The sequence below is a fragment of the Callionymus lyra genome, chromosome 18 (genome assembly GCF_982586985.1).
Source record: "Callionymus lyra chromosome 18, fCalLyr1.hap1.1, whole genome shotgun sequence".
NCBI lineage: Eukaryota > Metazoa > Chordata > Actinopteri > Syngnathiformes > Callionymidae > Callionymus > Callionymus lyra.
The window spans coordinates 18,451,622-18,469,923 of NC_141835.1; the positions used below are offsets into that span (position 1 = coordinate 18,451,622).

General features: G+C 37.6%; 1 protein-coding gene across 11 annotated transcripts in view; it reads left to right on the forward strand.

The window, feature by feature from the left end:
* Window positions 1–17,887, forward strand: part of LOC148060835 (traf2 and NCK-interacting protein kinase-like) — a 62,726-nt gene extending 44,839 nt beyond the window's left edge. For 4 of the 11 annotated variants that reach the window (XM_087779969.1, XM_087779972.1, XM_087779971.1 and 1 more), the window contains 19 exons: window positions 1,047–1,208; window positions 2,170–2,433; window positions 2,779–2,879; window positions 3,620–3,735; window positions 4,871–4,965; window positions 5,392–5,415; window positions 6,685–6,753; window positions 8,669–8,775; window positions 9,432–9,534; window positions 9,606–9,752; window positions 10,334–10,433; window positions 10,510–10,680; window positions 10,755–10,898; window positions 12,389–12,523; window positions 12,596–12,696; window positions 12,913–13,062; window positions 13,861–14,020; window positions 14,527–14,666; window positions 15,987–17,887. In XM_087779969.1, the coding sequence (XP_087636095.1) occupies window positions 1,047–1,208; window positions 2,170–2,433; window positions 2,779–2,879; window positions 3,620–3,735; window positions 4,871–4,965; window positions 5,392–5,415; window positions 6,685–6,753; window positions 8,669–8,775; window positions 9,432–9,534; window positions 9,606–9,752; window positions 10,334–10,433; window positions 10,510–10,680; window positions 10,755–10,898; window positions 12,389–12,523; window positions 12,596–12,696; window positions 12,913–13,062; window positions 13,861–14,020; window positions 14,527–14,666; window positions 15,987–16,070 (2,373 nt within the window). In that variant the 3' untranslated portion in view covers window positions 16,071–17,887. The remainder of the gene's footprint in view (window positions 1–1,046; window positions 1,209–2,169; window positions 2,434–2,778; window positions 2,880–3,619; window positions 3,736–4,870; window positions 4,966–5,391; window positions 5,416–6,684; window positions 6,754–8,668; window positions 8,776–9,431; window positions 9,535–9,605; window positions 9,753–10,333; window positions 10,434–10,509; window positions 10,681–10,754; window positions 10,899–12,388; window positions 12,524–12,595; window positions 12,697–12,912; window positions 13,063–13,860; window positions 14,021–14,526; window positions 14,667–15,986) is intronic. The other 7 variants (XM_087779970.1, XM_087779976.1, XM_087779975.1 and 4 more) reach the window with 5 other exon arrangements.
* Window positions 17,888–18,302: the final 415 nt, after the last annotated feature.

The following is an 18,302-nucleotide window of genomic DNA, read 5'->3' on the forward strand; positions in this document are numbered from 1 at the left end:
CAATCTGACATAACCTTGGTAGCCAGACTGAAAAACCAAACTTGTGCCTACCATCACCACAACCCTTCATATATCTTCATGTTGGCCATTAATACTTCATTCTTCAGATTTCCTGACTAACACTTTCTCCTTCGTAGATGTACCCAGAGATCCACGTTTACTCAGTGAACTTCTGACCCTAATCTTAATCTTTTTCCTTTCTAAAGAAATGGTAATCCATGTGGATTTCACTGCACTTGCTCTGCAGTGGATGATTATCATTGAGCACCAAGAAGTTACCTGGGTGCTCGTGACAACATCCTCTTGAGAGTTGAGGTTCGGCCCGTGTCTCAACGTTGAGTGCAGAAAATAATAGTCTCTGAAACCGCCGGCGGTTTTTCCACAGAGCTTTTCCTCTGCTGCTCAGCAGTTGATCTGATAATCAGATTATGACGGCGAGAGGAACTTTCAGCATTATTTAGTGTTAAAATTCCCACACATCTCAATTGGAACTTAACATATAATTCTCTATTTATCAGCCAATATTGCATTTTTTTTTCAACTGCTTGACAGAAATGATTTTAAATTAATCAATTCTGGCATCTAAAGTTGCATAGATCTTGACTTGAACTCACCCAAACCCATCAGGTATATTTACCCTGAAACTGCAGATATAAAACTGATTGAACCTGTTTTTTTTGTTTTTTTTAACAATTAAAAGATCGTTGGGCAGTATTACTGGAATTCACACCAGTTGACTCAAACATAAGTAACATGTTTGATGTAAACTCGTGTAATGAATGTTTGTGAGAAGCTAAAAAAGAGAAATGTATATGGTATTCTTTTCATTAGTCATCTTCGGTGCCCCATCTCTCACCAGACTGCACCACAATACAGCTGTAGATGGAGTAGAAACTATCCGAAGGTTATAAAATCGCTTGTGAAATACATACACCGCCTTTGACTTTTGTTGCATGGTAATGTTATCTGGTGGCTGCAAGGGTTTTGAATGACATCCGAGCTCTGTGTCATGGCTATGAGTGACAGTTGATTGTGACCATTCCCAGGTGGAGGAGCGCTCTAAGTTGAACAAACAGAGCTCTCCAGCACTCCAGCAAAAAGTATCCAACCGCATCTCCGACCCCTCCCTCCCTTACCGATCAGAGTCCTTCAGCAGTGGTGGCATGCAGCCCGCCCGAACCCCACCCACCCATCCGAATGAACCTCAGGTGTGTGTTTGTGTGTGCGTCAGACGTACAATTGTACAATAACTTCTCTGTGTCCCTTTTTTCTAAAGGTTGATGCTGAAATAATTTCTCTTCTCTATGTGTGTGATGATGTTTTGAAATGTCTTTAACATTTTCTTTCTTTCCTCCTTTCATCTACCAATACCCGGGGTGGCCATCCCTGCTGCCATAGTCTGCATGTGCATTTGTTTACAAATGAAGAGAGAGGCTTTGGTTGTGTCATGTCTTTCTTCCCCTTGAAAGCTTCTTAGTATTATAGACAAATTAATTCCATCTAATTTCCTAAAGCAGTTTGGTGGCCACCCTGTGGGTCGCTGAGGCGACGTTAAGAAGAGCACCATTAAAATAGTTCCAGTGCAAAAGTAATAGAAATCAATACATTTCAATGTATTGTTCCTGTACATGTGTATGATTATATGGAAACATTTGTAGAATATATACATCCTACACAAACAAAGATATATAAACTGTTGTCCACCAATTTTCAAATGTTATCAAACAATATACAACTACAAACAATTTAAGGTGATCAAAGATGTTACAAACCTTATCAGAAATGAAAATTACATTTATTGTTGTTTTAAAAATGTTTGCAAACTTTCTGTAAAATGAATCAAACATGATTAGAAAACAATGGATTTGTTGTCATGGTAACTTGAAAACTAAATCTATCCAAGCAGTGCAAAGGGATAAAAATAAATAAGTATATGATCAATAAAAAGTATGTCAACATGAAATGGCGTTTAAAGTAAAATCTATTGCAATTTGGCTGTTTTTTCACTTCTTTAAAAATGTTTTTGATTGACAACATCTAAAAGCTAAATTAGGTGCTACATCATTAGATGCAATAACTTGATTTAAGTTGATATCCTGTTATGGACTCTTGCTCTTGGAACTCTGGATTTCAGCCTTGCAAACAAACCTATCGTCTTCATTTCAACAGATGGCCCACCTGGTACCTGTGAAGACTCACTCCAGCTCAATGTCCGGCTCTCAGTCCCTGCAGGATCAGGCGGGCTCTGCTATGACTGAGGGTATCTCTCTGGGAACCCCAAGGCCTGACATTCCACGTCAAAACTCAGATCCCACGTCCGACCAGGGACTCCAACCTGGCATAGCTGTCAGGGAGGAGCGCGACCGGGAGCGGGACAAGGACAAGGATCGAGACCGGACAGCCTGGCTGAGGGAGGAAGATGCTCCACCGAAGGTCAGAGAGATCAGTGTTCTTCTTTGCATCATATGTTCTTATTCTCTTCCGGGGATTTGACCAATCAGAACGAGGACTTTGACATATGCAACCAATTTTTTATTACATAAGTTTTACATATTTGTATTTTAGGTGTGTTCCTGAAACTGGAACCTAACGATAATTTAATTTTTTTAATAAAACATAGTTGTGTCCTCAGAAGGGTCATTTATAATTCATTCTTTTTTTTATTTCAACCAATTAGAACGCAGTGAAGAGACAACATATGACCTGTCTTGTGCAATATTGAAAGTATATTTGAACAAATTAATTTGTTGTTTTTTAAAAATATATTTATTGATTTAGGTCCCACAGAGAACAACTTCCATCTCCCCAGCCATGGTGAGGAAAAACTCTCCAAATGGAGGAGTGGGCCCCCGCTCTGGATCTCAACTTATTCGATCAAGGTACCTGTTTTTAACTTTTAATTTCTAATATTAAGAAACCTATTGTAAAAGTAAATTTGAACTTTTCACTGTTAACAATTTCGAATACCAGAATTTCTTTATTTTATTTTAGAACTCTTGTCTTATATACAGTATGTTTACCCACTGCCACATCAAGTCCACGGTGTTCTAAATTGACATCAGGGTTTTAAGTTTGAATTCTTTCATGAACACATTCTCGAAGTAGGTCAACGTCTATCTCCTTTAAACCTGAATGAGTTCAACCTGGATTCTGCACAACCATGTGCTGATCAATCCTTCAAGCTGAGTGTATCAGAGCCGTGTGAGGAAAAAAAAAAACTAATTGTTTTTCAATTTGAAAGATGGTAATAAACTTACTCACATTAAACATTGATAAAAGTATGTTAAAATAGGTAATAGTTGTATAATACCCATACAATATGAGTGGGAAGTTGAAATTCCTTATATACTATTAAATGTAATACGTTTCCATATGTTAGAATAGGAGAAGGAATGTTGTGAAAGGATATTATTATTAAACAAAGCTAAAATGCACTATACGTTTTTTATATTATCTCAATGACGAGTTGGTTTTTATTGGATCTTTTCCATGATATCCTACATATTTGACCAGGGTATTTTAGTAACTGGAGTTTTGTGATGAAACTAGATTTAGTATGTTCTGTAAAAGAGTTTAATGGTGTTCGTAATGTGTGTCAATGATTTTCCTTTACCTCAAGCAACCCGGACCTGCGGCGCTCCGAGCTGTCCCTAGATGCCATGCTGCAAAGAACCTCTTCCAACTCTTCGTCTTCCTCCTCGCCATCGTCTCAGGGAGGGTCGTCCGAAAGGAGAGGTATGATGTCTGCCGCGATACCATTTTATAAAATATCTACGATAGTAAATTAGTCCTGGCTCGGAGAGAAACAGTACAGCTTAAAGACCCCATATGATGATTAAAAATAATGGTTCCCAGTTTCAGGAATCAGCCAGAAGGATAGCCTGCAGTGTCAACTGGTTTTTACAAGAAACACATTTTTATGACAACTCGTCAAGTAAAACAATCTTAAAACATAGTAGATAACTTCACTCATACTTGGCAACCTTTTTGCTACGTGCATACATTTTATATACATCACATTTTGGCCAAATCCTCCTTCAGTTTCTTGCAGATACTGGGAGGCAGCGGTGGTATTCAGTCTCCTGACTGTATTTACCTGCCATACTAACATGGTGGATTATTTGATTGTTATTCCACTCACAACAGCTATTTAATTCTATCTATTTTTTGTTTTGTTTCACAAATGCAGAGTGTCTTTTGGAAAAGTGGTCCCCAACCACTGGGTCAGTGGCGGCCACTGGTCCGTGAGGCATTTGTTAATGGGATGGAAAGAGGATTTTCTCCAATGTTGCATTAGTCTTTGAACTTGGACAAGTTAACTCAAAATGTAAGCCAGTAAACTATAAAAAGGGGAATAGAAACTAGCCTGTCATAGTGATGTATTTTTTAAATGTTTTTTTTTGTTTTTTGATTCTCATGCTATTTTATTTTTTGGAGATTTCATCTCAAGTCTTAAGGCTACATGAAAATAATTTATACATTCCAACTGTTTTAGTGAGGTGGGCTTGTTTTAAAAAAAACACAGTTCAGCGGTCACCATCGTTTTTGCAATTGAAGGCTGATCCATCTTTGTTACACCTCTGTTATATCTTATTATAGATTTATGGATAGTCAATTTTATTCCTCTAAAACACTAATGACGTTATTAATTCCCCGGGGCAGTGGATTTAAAGTATGTTAGAAACATGATTTTTGTATTTTGTAACATAAGTCCATCCACAGAAAATGACTTTAGTTGCTCTGATGAATGGTTAGAACTGTTCTTACAGTAGAAACCAATGACTAATGATCAAGACGATGAGTTGCAAACCCTTCTGCTGCATCTTGACTGATCAATGCACGTTCAATAAAGTGTTTATTTCTCTCACAGGTCAAGCCAAACAAGGATCTCCTCTTGGAGCCAATCAAGAGATCAAGACCAGGCAGGAGGAAGGAAGAGAGTCCACAAGACCCAGCAGACCAGCGGTAAGTACAAAGGCCTCACAAAAAGACACAAGGGATACAAAAAACACATTTATGTTTGGGCCTTCGGGTCACCTTGACCCTGAGATGACACAAGGGTTGAATAAAGATGTTTCTAATTTGGATGCAAAAAAACAACGAAACGTGTTCAGGCTGTGAGTGATGTTACGAAAACAGGCATTTGTAGAAAGAAACATCTTCGGGAAGAGAAAAATCAAAGCGTCAACCGCCACCTTTAACAAGACGGCAGACAATCACATCAAATACAGGGTTACATCTGGAAAAATGGCCCCAATTAAAGGGGGGGGGCACATCCTCTCAACAGACTCCTCTCTGGAGATGCTCTTTGGTCTCTCCTTTCTTTTTTCTCTGTCACTTATCTGGATCTTTCTCTCTCTGCCTCCTTGTCTTCCTCCCTCTATTCTTCAGAGCTATAAGAAAGCCATAGATGAGGTTAGTGACACTTGCACTCTTCCTCTCTGCGACTCAGTCATCAGAGCCTCCCTCGCTTGGCATGGTGGTGCGGGGGGGTGATGGCTTAAGGATGGGTTTAACTTTCCAATTCAAATGATTCCACAAGGTTGCATGTATGATTCTACACACACAACTGAGTGTCTGTGGTTGTAGTTTGTGTGTAGACACGCATGTGACTCGGGTGTGTGCGACAGTCATGATCGTCTCTGAATATCTTCTCCTGTTTCTCTGTTGATGTTATGACTGGTCAGGAGGAGCTGGTAAGACAACCGTGTTCTGCGGTCTTAAACCTGTCTGCATGATATGGCTTAGATGCTAGAACCGGGGGAGGAGGGATTGGTACAGGGACTGAAGACCACTGGCATGAGGGGTGACCTTAATGTCCCCCGATCCTTATTATTTTTCCCTTTTTTTTCAGTTAACCTTTGACTATGTAATACCTGATGGTTTATTTATTTGGGAATAAAAGTGCTCACCTCATATGTTACAAAACCAAAGTTTGAAATTGAAAATGTCTAAATATGAAAGATGAGCACTCTTGTTCTCGGACAATCATTTACACTAACAGTCCGGTTGCTTTTTTTGTGATAATGCTCATGGTTATCCCTTTTTTTTTCCCCCTTCTCTCTGCACTATACATTGTTTTGATGTCAGCCATAAGATTAGGACCACCTCTCTAAAAACAATGTTATAATCATTGAGCACCTATGTATTGAAAAAGGAACATTAAAGTGTCTATTCACATTCTACTCCTGGAGTTGACGGTGCAGACATTCTGACAAACTGGTATTTGCTTCATGAAGATATTTTTCTGTCCACTCATCATAATGACATATCAACGGTAGTTTTTATTTTATTATTCCAGACAGTTTTAAAGAGAAAATGGGAAAGTCAAGTCTAATTGCAAGACATTTCCTTTCTTGACATCCTTTCTTACTAAATATACTTTAAATGTTTAATAAACAATCCTTATGAGAACCTTTCAAGGCAACAACATGATGTACAAAAGGGGAACACTTTTTGTTATGATAGAGCATGTTTTCTTTCACAATACCACACTTGCAATGGTCAACAATTGAGCCTACCTATTAGACTTTCTCAAGAGAAATCTTGTTCTAGTAGCAAAAGGGGACTTACCTAATAAAGGCATTTGGTCATAATGTTATGGTTGATGGGTTTAAAAAGGTAAATTTGTCCTCGAGGAAATCAATATTTAATTGTGCTTCTGTCGTCTGTTGTTGTCTTCAGGACCTCAGTGCGTTGGCAAAGGAGCTGAGAGAGTTGAGAGTGGAGGAAGGGAGTCGGCCTCCGGTCAAGGTATGATATGGATGTTGATGGCGATATCTTAAGGGACAGAATTGGTCAATGTTTTCTTCAGATGGACGTGCTGGAAGGACTGATCGTCACAATATCTGGTCAGATTCAAGGATATCAACATGACTTTATGTCTTTTTTACTTTTCTAAATACCACATTGACATAATTAATTATGTACTAACACTTGTTGACAGTGGCTGGGAAATGCAAAACACATTTAAAAATCCTGAAACAAATTTACAAACTCAAAACTTAAACTCAAAAAAAAATCCCCCAAAAAATCATTAAACACATTTCTTAAAATCTTATAACTGCAAACTCTGACTCAGATGTATAAACTCATAAAACACATTTACAAACTCATTTAACGCATTTAAACAATATTAGAAACAGTCTTAACACTCATGAAACACATTTACAAACTGTTAAAACAAGTTTACAAACTCATTAAACACATTTTAACAATATTAAAACTGGTCTAGACACTCATGGAACACATTTACAAACCTCTAAAAACAAGTTTACAAACTCGTTAAACAAGTTTAACAATATTAAAACTGGTCCAAACACTCATTAAAAAAAATTAACAAACTCGTAAAACACATTTTCACAAAATTATAACTTGTCTAGACACTCATGGAACACATTTACAAACTATTAAAACAAGTTTACAAACTCGTTTAACACATTTTAACAAAATTATAACTGGTCTAGACACTCATGGAACACATTTACAAACTATTAAAACAAGTTTACAAACTCGTTAAACAAATTTAACAATATTAAAACTGGTCCAAACACTCATGAAACACATATACAAACTCGTTAAACACATTTTAACAACATTATAACTGGTCTAGACACTCATGGAACACATTTACAAACTCTTAAAACAAGTTTACAAACGCGTTAAACAAATTTAACAATATTAAAACTCGTCCAAACACTCATGAAACACATTTACAAACTCGTTAAACACATTTTAACAAAATTATAACTGGTCTAGACACTCATGGAACACATTTACAAACTCTTAAAACAAGTTTACAAACTCGTTAAACAAATTTAACAATATTAAAACTGGTCTAGACACTCATTAAACACATTTACAAACCTCTAAAATCAAGTTTACAAACTCGTTAAACAAATTTAACAATATTAAAACTGGTCTAGACACTCATTAAACACATTTACAAACCTCTAAAATCAAGTTTACAAACTCGTTAAACAAATTTAACAATATTAAAACTGGTCTAGACACTCATTAAACACATTTACAAACCTCTAAAATCAAGTTTACAAACTCGTTAAACAAGTTTAACAATATTAAAACTGGTCCAAACACTCATGAAAAAAAATTAACAAACTCGTGAAACACATTTTCACAAAATTATAACTTGTCTAGACACTCATGGAACACATTTACAAACTCTTAAAACAAGTTTACAAACTTGTAAAACACATTTTAACAATATTAAAACTGGTATCAACAGTCATGAAACACGTATACAAACTCTTAAAACAAGTTTACAAACTCGTTAAACACATTTGAACAATATTAAAACTGGTCTAGACACTCATGAAACACATTTACAAACCTCTAAAAACAAGTTTACGAACTCGTTAAACAAATTTAACAATATTAAAACTGGTCCAAACACTCATGAAACACATTTACAAACTCGTTAAACACATTTTAACAAAATTATAACTTGTCTAGACACTCATGGAACACATTTACAAACTCTTAAAACAAGTTTACAAACTTGTTTAACACATTTTAAAAATATTAAAACTGGTATCAACGCTCATGAAACACATTTACAAACTCTTAAAACAAGTTAATACACAGGTTAATCCTCACAAACACACACACCACATTAGCCTGAAACTAATGGTCCTGTCTACTCCTGAAGGTGACCGACTACTCGTCCTCCAGTGAGGAGTCTGAGAGTAGCGATGAAGATGGTGAGACTGTGGGACATGATGGCACTGTAGCAGTCAGCGACATCCCCCGTATCATGTAAGGATAGCATGCGAGAATATGTGCATGTGCTCAGTTGGCGTCAAACTTCCTATAAAAGGACTTATTTGGAACAGGCTGATAAATTCTGGTCATTTTTGTTTACAGTCTTTCTAGTCTCTAGGCTTACAATTTTTACAGTCCACAATATATATGGTAGAATTGTCAAAACTAAAAAAAAAGGTTGGTTTAAAGGGAGGGTGGGGGTCAAATTATGCAAAATATTTTTCCAATAATCAATCAATTTATGGTGGAAGATCGTTTAAGTTGAACTAGTAATGAATGGTAAAAAAAAGAGTCAAAATAATAAATAAAAGCTTTGATTTTTGTGTGATTGGTTTTATGGTTTTACTGTGACATCACAAAGTTTGCACATCAAGTCAAAGGACCCAAATACATGTTCTTTTTGTAATTATATGAACCTAAATAGTTAAATCTCAACTGGATCATGACTTAATTTAAAGATATGTATTGCATGCATATTTTTGGTCCTACAAATGTGTACAAATTGCCCAAAACCATGTCATAAGGGGTCAGAAAAATGTAACATTATTGTCACGTTATTGTAAAGATTAGCCATGACGATGTTTAATATTTTGAATATTTTATCTTTGTGACACCAGCCTTCATTACTTGTCCTGTGTGTGTGTTTGCAGGCCGGCTGTTCAGGGCAACAAGGAGTCCTACGGAGGGCTGACAGAAGAATCTCTGGGCGATGCCTACAACAATTCCCAGGACGGCACGCTGGTCATGAGAGAGGTCAAAACGCAGCCTCCAAGCTTTGCTCGGTTCACTCTCTGGTTTGGTCAACTTGTTGCTCTGGTGTTCAGGCCGAGGACAGGAGGAGAGGCGATCACATTGAGAGCAATGGCTTTGGGAATCACAGTAACCACGGCAACCTTCCCGACTTGGTACAGCAGAGCAACTCTCCTTCAGCCACGCCCACAGCGCTGCAGAAACTGGGAGAGATGGCTGAGGTCAGATTTTCAGAACGCTTTGTTGTTTCGGTTTAAAAATATAAATTGTTGATTAAAACAAAGAGGGATAAGGTAAGGTAAGGTAAGGTAAAACTTTATTGATCCCTCAGGAGGTCTCCTTTGGGGGAATTGATCTCAGGACTTTCAAATAAATACATCAACTATAACAACTTAATCACTGTTGGTTCTAGTTTAAGTTTAGCAGTGATGTCTTTTTTACAAAAAATCTGAAAAAAGAATTTAAAAAACAATCTCTTTACACTTGTGTTTTCTCAGGGTCAAGGTGACCCGAAGGCACAGAAACACATTTGTTTTGCGCCTTCTTGACCCTGAGAAAACACAAGGGTTAAAATTTTGACAATTTTCTGATTATAATCCTTAAAACATTAATGTCGATTGACTGCATATTAGACATGTATATATTCATGGAAGTTTACTTTTCTACTAAAAACACATTTGGAGTCTATAAGGGCCCTCAGGTATAAAACAGCCATTCAAGAGAACCATTTCTAAACAATTTCTTTCCAGCAATATTTTTTAAAATTTTCCTTCTAAAAATAATTCATGTTTTTCTCCAACAGTTTGGTCTTGGAGGCACCCAATCATCCTTCACTCCATTTGTGGATTCGCGAGTGTATCAAACATCCCCCAGTGGCAACGAAGACGAGGACTCTGCTGCTGGTGAGACTTCATCACTGCGGTGATGGTGACTCCGCTTTAGATCCTCTCTCACTGACCGTCTCTTGTCCGACCCCAGCCATGTTTGCCAGTGAGTTCATGAGGCAGGAGCAGGCACGGCTGAGCGAGGCGAGGAAGATCTCGGTGGTCAATGTGAACCCCACCAACATCAGGCCACACACGGACACTCCTGAGATACGCAAATACAAGAAACGCTTCAACTCTGAGATCCTGTGTGCTGCACTCTGGGGTAAAACTCTGCTTCAAATCTGGACTTGTTTGGGTTCTGTTGTGACTTCAACTGTCCCTGTGTCAAATGTGAAGGCGTGAACCTCCTGGTCGGGACAGAGAACGGGCTGATGCTGCTTGACCGCAGCGGACAAGGCAAAGTCTATAACCTGATCACAAGGCGGCGTTTTCTTCAGATGGACGTGCTGGAAGGACTGAATGTCCTCGTCACAATATCTGGTCAGATTCAAGGATATCAATATGACTTTATGTCTTTTTTACTTTTCTAACTACCACATTGACAGAGTTAATTATTTACCAACACTTGTTGACAGTGGCTGTAAACACATTTACTAACTAAAAGTACAAAAAAACAATACAAAACTACCAAAAAAAAGAAATAGTTTATTCTTCTGAGTGAAACTCGTTAAACACATTTTAGCAATATTAAAACTGGTCTAAACACTCATGAAATACATTTACAAACTCGTAAAACAAGTTTAAAACTCGTTAAACACATTTTAACAATATTAAACTTGGTCCAAACACTCATGAAACGCATTTACAAACTATTAAAACAAGTTTACAAACTCGTTAAACAAATTCTAGCAATATGAACACTGGTTTAAACACTCATGAAACACATTTACAAACTCGGAAAACAAGTTTAAAACTCGTTAAACACATTTTAACAATATTAAACTTGGTCCAAACACTCATGAAACACATTTACAAACTCTTAAAACAAGTTTACAAACTCGTTAAACATATTCTAGCAATATGAAAACTGGTTTAAACACTCATGAAACACATTTACGAACTCTTAAAACAAGTTTACAAACTCTTGAAACAAGATCTAAAAATATTAAAACTGGTCTTAACACTCATGAAACACATTTACAAACCTCTGAAACTAATTTACCAAATGATGCAACACATTTACAAATTATTTGTAACACATTTCGACACCCTTTAAACCATTCCCCCCCCCCCCAAAACATGTGACACATTTCCAAACTCTGAAACAAACCCATTAAACACATTAAAAAAAACTTGTGACTAATTTACAAACTCTTACATATAATTGAATAACTTGTGAAACTCAATGATATACTCTCAAATATGTTTTTTAAATTCACAAAGACTAACAAATGTACGTTTCTGTGGTTTATAATATTTTAGAAGTTGTACACATTTGTTTGAACATTCCAGCCACCATACTTGTGTGGTTACAAAAAAATCAAACTTTTTTTTTTTGCAGAATCTTCCAATGATGGTGATGTTTGAAATCCATGCAGTTTTAGAATTGAGTTCAATGAGGGGGAATAACAAGAGAGAGGTGTTTAATAGTTTATTTACAGAGCTTACTGTATTTTAGTTAGAAGGGTTTTCTGCTGTGGTAATTAAGAGTGAGAAGACCAGGCTGCTAACCGTAATAATAGGCATATAAAATAAATGACAAAATAGTTGTGAAATAGTTCAAATGTATCCTGTCACTCTGCTGATTCATGTTCTTTTTTGAGTCCTGTGTCGTGAAGTTGATAACACAGTCAAATAACTGCCTATTAAAAATGTAATTTGACCTTATAAAAAAAATATTTAAAGCAGATTTTATTCATCAATAAACATTTGTACAACCTTTACAAAGTTGAACATTAATATAATTGGCAGACGTTACTCTCACTTGTTGACACCATAACTGAAAAACTAAATGAGATTTTAAATTTCAGGTAAGAAGAACAAACTGCGAGTCTATTACTTGTCTTGGCTGCGGAACAGAATTCTCCACAACGACCCAGAAGTGGAGAAGAAGCAGGGCTGGATCACAGTCGGCGACTTGGAAGGATGTGTTCATTACAAAGTTGGTGAGTTCGACGGACGGAGAGGTCGAGACAAGTTCATGTTCTGGTGCCTACATTTGTTTTTATTGTTCTCAGTCAAATATGAACGGATCAAGTTCCTGGTTATTGCTCTGAAGAACGCTGTGGAAATCTATGCATGGGCTCCCAAACCTTATCACAAGTTCATGGCTTTCAAGGTATACATTTCTTTCTCAATGCTTCTGTCTTATCAAAATATTAAAACCACTTAAACCAGATGAAACCAGTTGTGGTGTGGATGCTCACAAACAGATCATTGAAAATAAACAATAAAAGTTGTCTTCGTTCTCAACATTTTCATCTTTGTTCAGTCTTAATGTAAAATTCAATGTTATTTTTCTAATTTTGTAATTATTTGTCTTTCAAACTTGCAGTCTTTCACGGAGCTTCAGCACCGCCCACAGCTGGTGGACCTCACTGTGGAGGAAGGCCAGAGGTTAAAGGTCATCTACGGCTCCAGCGTGGGCTTCCATGTCGTCGACGTAGACTCGGGCAACCCCTATGACATCTACATCCCTTCACATGTATGTCAAAAAATAGCATGTACTCGAATGTCTGTATCATTTGGAAACTTAAGTGTTTAAGATTTTTTTTCTTTTATATACTTCTAATGCAGAGTTTTAAAAAGTAAAACATTATGTCATGGGACATAACACAGATGCTGCTGTGTTAAGAGAGAATGTACTTTCCCGAATGGAGAATTTTGCAATGAGCCAAAACCAAAATTATTTTGTTACTTAAGTTCTGGTTAGGTGGTACACCAAAGATAACCTGCAGAGGGCGCAATGTAGTTTAATTTCATAAACTTAGGAAGAAAAGTTTAGCACGCCATGTATTACAACATGGGTCCAGCTCTTCAAATATATATTTGGCTTCACACTCCAGAGACATGCGATGGCTACAGTAGTTCAGCCTCAAGTAAAGTTAAGGAACAGGTAGAATCTGTAAAATCTATTATTTTAACAATGATTTTTAATTGTGTCTGGAAGAGCCAATCGAAAATTGTCATGTGACTTATGGAGTAGTGATTATACCTAATACTTAATGTAAAAGTTACATTAGAGATAAAACCAGAAACTAAAACAACAAGAGCCTTTTTATCTTGTTTTGTAAACAAATTCAGGAAATTATAAAACGGATGCCGCGACATGTAGTTAAAATGTTCAGACACAAGGGGGAGCCATCCAACGTGTTTTCAATCTCGTGTTTCGGACCTTAGAAATGGTGGGTTGGTAAGAGTAAACATAACTGTTACTGGGTCCCAATTAGTCAGTGTTACAGTAAATTGATCCAATTTTTAGACAGAAATGTGTGTGTCCTAGATCCAGAGCCAGGTTACGCCCCATGCCATCGTGGTGCTTCCCAAGACGGACGGGATGGAGATGCTGCTGTGTTACGAGGACGAGGGCGTCTACGTCAACACCTACGGCCGCATCACTAAGGACGTGGTGCTGCAGTGGGGAGAGATGCCCACCTCTGTCGGTACGTCTCTACCTTTTTCCTTTTTCATCTTTTCTTTTCAAGCCCGGGACATGATCCGGACATCATGTGGTGCATGTGTTCAACATCATCTTTGGGGACTATGTCTTCTATTTTTTCATAAACTATTAAGTATTGAAGAGAAAGTTTGTTTTAGATGTTTAACTATGGCAACATCAAGCCAAATTGTAAGCTTTTTAATATTTCAAATGATGATCATAACAATGATTATTCATTAATAATAATCATCATTACTTAAAGTTGGGATAGACATGTAATGTTCAGGAAGATGGGAGTGATATTTCACCTAACTGGACCACGAATTGAAGTAACCCCTCTACAGTAGTATGATCAGATCATGTCCATGTGGCGTTACCGCCCCCTGCTGGCTTGTTTTTAAAAGCGTCATTGGAAAGCAGAATTAAGTGAAACGATAAAAGGTTCAAATGTTTAATAATCTCGAAAATAAATGTTTCCCTTTTTTTTTCTGTGACCCCTTTGACCTCCAGCCTACATCCATTCCAATCAAATCATGGGTTGGGGGGAGAAAGCCATAGAAATCCGCTCGGTGGAGACGGGTCATCTGGACGGAGTTTTTATGCACAAGAGAGCCCAGAGACTAAAGTTCCTCTGCGAGCGCAACGACAAGGTAATTATTTCGTCGACTCACCTGTGATTCTAACGCCAGCGACACACTGACCAGCCAGGATTCATCTATCTCTCTATCTCGCTATTTATATATCTCTCTATCTCGCTATCTATCTGTCTCTCTATCTCGCTAACTCTCTGTCTCTCTATCTCGCTATCTATCTCTGGACACACTTCTATGTGTCTCTAGATGTTTGGTGTGTTCAGTAACAGAGGAATGTTGCGTTCAACAGCGTAGGACACATTAGATTCACAGGAAAACACAAGTAAATTGCATGAAAATCCACTAAAGAAACACAGAAAAGCTTGAATTTATGTCAAATAAAGAGACGCATATTGAAACTGTGCCCTTTATTGTGGCTTAATCTTCCTAAACCTTTTCTAACAACTCAGTCGATTTCTAAACTTTCAACATATTCTAGCTATATTTAAATCTGATTCTGAATTGATTGCCTTAAACAGAATTAAGTCATTAAAAAGGCACATGTATAGAATTTCATTGACTAAATCCATACTGAAATCACTTTTCCTTCACTCTTGTAGTATTTACACATGGCTTACACATTTTTTTTAGAAAAACAAACATTCCACGCATTCTGCCACATGCTGCCCTTTGACTGTATCTATGTGGCCCTCGTAATGTCAAAGTATGATCATGTATAAATGGTTTTAATGCATTAAAACATTTATTTTGTATTTATTATTGATTTACATTTTCACATAACATTTCCCTCATTTTTGTGTGTAATTTTTTGTCTATATATTAAAGTTAATTGAAGAAATGTTTTGAAAAAAACTCATCTATACAAGAATAAAACTGCATCTTATTTGGCTTCATTTATTTACCTAATGACGCATGTCCATCTTTTTAAGGGATTTTCTTCGTCTTTCTTTTTGCTTGACGGCCCCTTACAACATTTACAGAATAAATGTGGCCCTTGAAGAATTTTAATTGCCCACCCCTGGTCTAGAGTATCACAATTTTTCCCTATATTTGCTCGACACGTACAGAAAAAACCCTCCGAGCTGCCGCTGTGAGATCCAGGCGTTTTGTTTGCAACGTCTTTCTTCCACAACAAGAAGACCAAGGGCTGACAATGCCAGCCGCTCCATTTTTGTGTCGCTAACCATCGTATTTTTATTTAAATCTTTCGTTCAACGGGCGAAAACACCGACCGTTCCCGACTAAGTCTCAGAGCATTTCCGGTTTTCACTTCTCTCTGACGTCATGTGCTGCACATGCGCAGAACGTACACTTTTGCTGGACAGTCTCTTTTGGTCTGGATGGATAATACGTTTCTGGATTCTTTCTGTCTCTCAGGTTTTCTTCGCGTCGGTACGATCAGGAGGTAGCAGTCAAGTCTTCTTCATGACCCTCAACAGAAACTCTATGATGAACTGGTGAGGTCCCCGAACCGCTGCCATGGCGACCACCGTCACATCCCGACCGCAGAGGGACGTAGAGGGAGCGAAAAAACCAACGGTGGGAGCAGAACACATCTCCTTTAGAGGACGTTAGACGAGGTGGACGCCATCTTTCTTCACACAACCTGCCACCTCTGACTATCCAAATATATCAGTTGGTTTCCCTCCTCTTTCTCTTCCTTTTTCCAGTCCACCTGCGAGACTTTTCACACCTGCAGACATCCCACTTTTTCTTCTACTCTGCCTGAAATGTTTTGTTCATAGAAGAAACGAGTCATTACCCTTCAACCAAATGGTTAACCTAAAACAGAGGTGAATATTATTCAGCAGGTTCCTACCAATGACCAACACGAGAAGTTCTCAGTCCCTGCGAGATGAAGGACGCTTGACTTGAACTTCTCGTTGATTGACATTTTGTTCTGCTTCAATTTAAAAAAAAAAAGATCTGAATTGGATCATTTCCAAAAGACAATTTCACATTTTCACCTTCAGAACATGTTTTTTTTTGTTTCCTCAGCTAATCGACATTTTCCTTTACAAGACGATTAAACTGATTAAATGAACTCAAAATGACTAAAATGCAAGACATTTAAATTTTTGATTATTGTGAAACATGTTGAGCAATAGTTACTTTAGCAGTTTATTAACTGTATAATCTGGACCAAAATTCTAGAAGTAGCAACCTTTTTTTTTTTATACAGATTTTTTTTCTTTTTTTCTCTGAGGAATCGACCAGATCCGAATAAACATTTTCAAACCATTTACAAATCCACATGTTGGTGGTGAATTTTCTCCTGGAGACACCGAGTCGTCCGCCATTTTTTTTTTTTTTCTTCAGTCATCCGCACCGCCGGACCTCCTGCTCTCTCGTCATCACTGATGGTGCTGCAACTACTCTACTGTACTGGGGGGTGTGTCTGTGAACGTGACGGCGTGTTCACCCCTTTTTTCTGTCTTTTGACTCGTTGTACAAAGTGTTTGTGAGCACTGTGTGTGTGTGTGTGTGTGTGTGTGTGGGTGTGTGTGTGTGGGTGTGTGTGTGTCTCAATCAAGCTCAAATCAACTCGTCTCTGATTTGGAATCTTTGAAAGGAGGAAGGCGAAGAAAGGAATGAAGACTCCTGGATTATATTGACCTGATGGATCCGATTGTTATTATTGTTAAAGATCACATAAACTAATAATGAAAATAGATCAACTTTCAAATCAATAACTTCACAAATCGCTACAATCTTCCAAAGACATCCGTCCATAAGAGACTCGGGAGTGGATTTCCATCTGCCCAGGTACAACGTTCCAAACCTCCACGTGTCCAATCGGAGCTAGAAATGTTGATGTTCGTGTCATTATCTGCCAAAGTGATCGATGTCAACACACTGAGGTTCGCACCAGAGCAATAGATGGATGATCTTCAAACATGTTTACAAGGCACAACATTTAACCTGCAGGCTAACATGGTAGCAATAAAGAGCCAAGCTATACCACCGCTGTCTTCCTGTGTGTGTGTGTGTGTGTGTGTGTGTGTGTGTGTGTGTGTGTGTGTGTGTGTGTGTGTGCGTGTGTGTGTGAGTCTCTTAAGCAAGTGTAACTCTTGTACCCCAAAAAATCACCCCCCCCAACCCTCGTTTGGTCGTTCACACTGAAGATAAAGAAAACCCACTGTATTCATGATTCTGTTTTTATTTTCTTTCTTTTTTTTTAATTTGCAAAAAAAAGTGTTACTAAATGTCCTGTTTCGGGATTAATTTGTTTTGTAAAAAAGATGCTGTACAAGAGAAATAAATCAAACTAGAGAGAAGGCTTTGTGTGTTTCCTGTTATCCTGTGTCGGCCTCGACCCCTTAGACTTTGTCCCCCGTTTGTTGTTCATTAACTGAGCTAATGTGTGTGTGAGTGTGTGTGTCCAGATGTTACACTTTGTGTTGTTAAAAACAACTCTTTCAATTTTGTAAAATGGATTCATAAGATATTATTTCATGCCAGTCAAAGCGAAAAGTTGTGCGACCTGAAGGTTAAATATTTAATTAAATTAATTGTTGTCCGATTGTTGATCATCGGTGACTTTAAATTAATAAGGACATTTCTTTGTCATCAATTTGAAAATGTATATATACTATAGGTGTGCGCATGTGTGTGTTTGCACCATTTGTGTGTGTGCATGTGTGTGTGTGTGCATGCGTACATGCTGTTGTAATCATTGCTCTCCAGCTGACA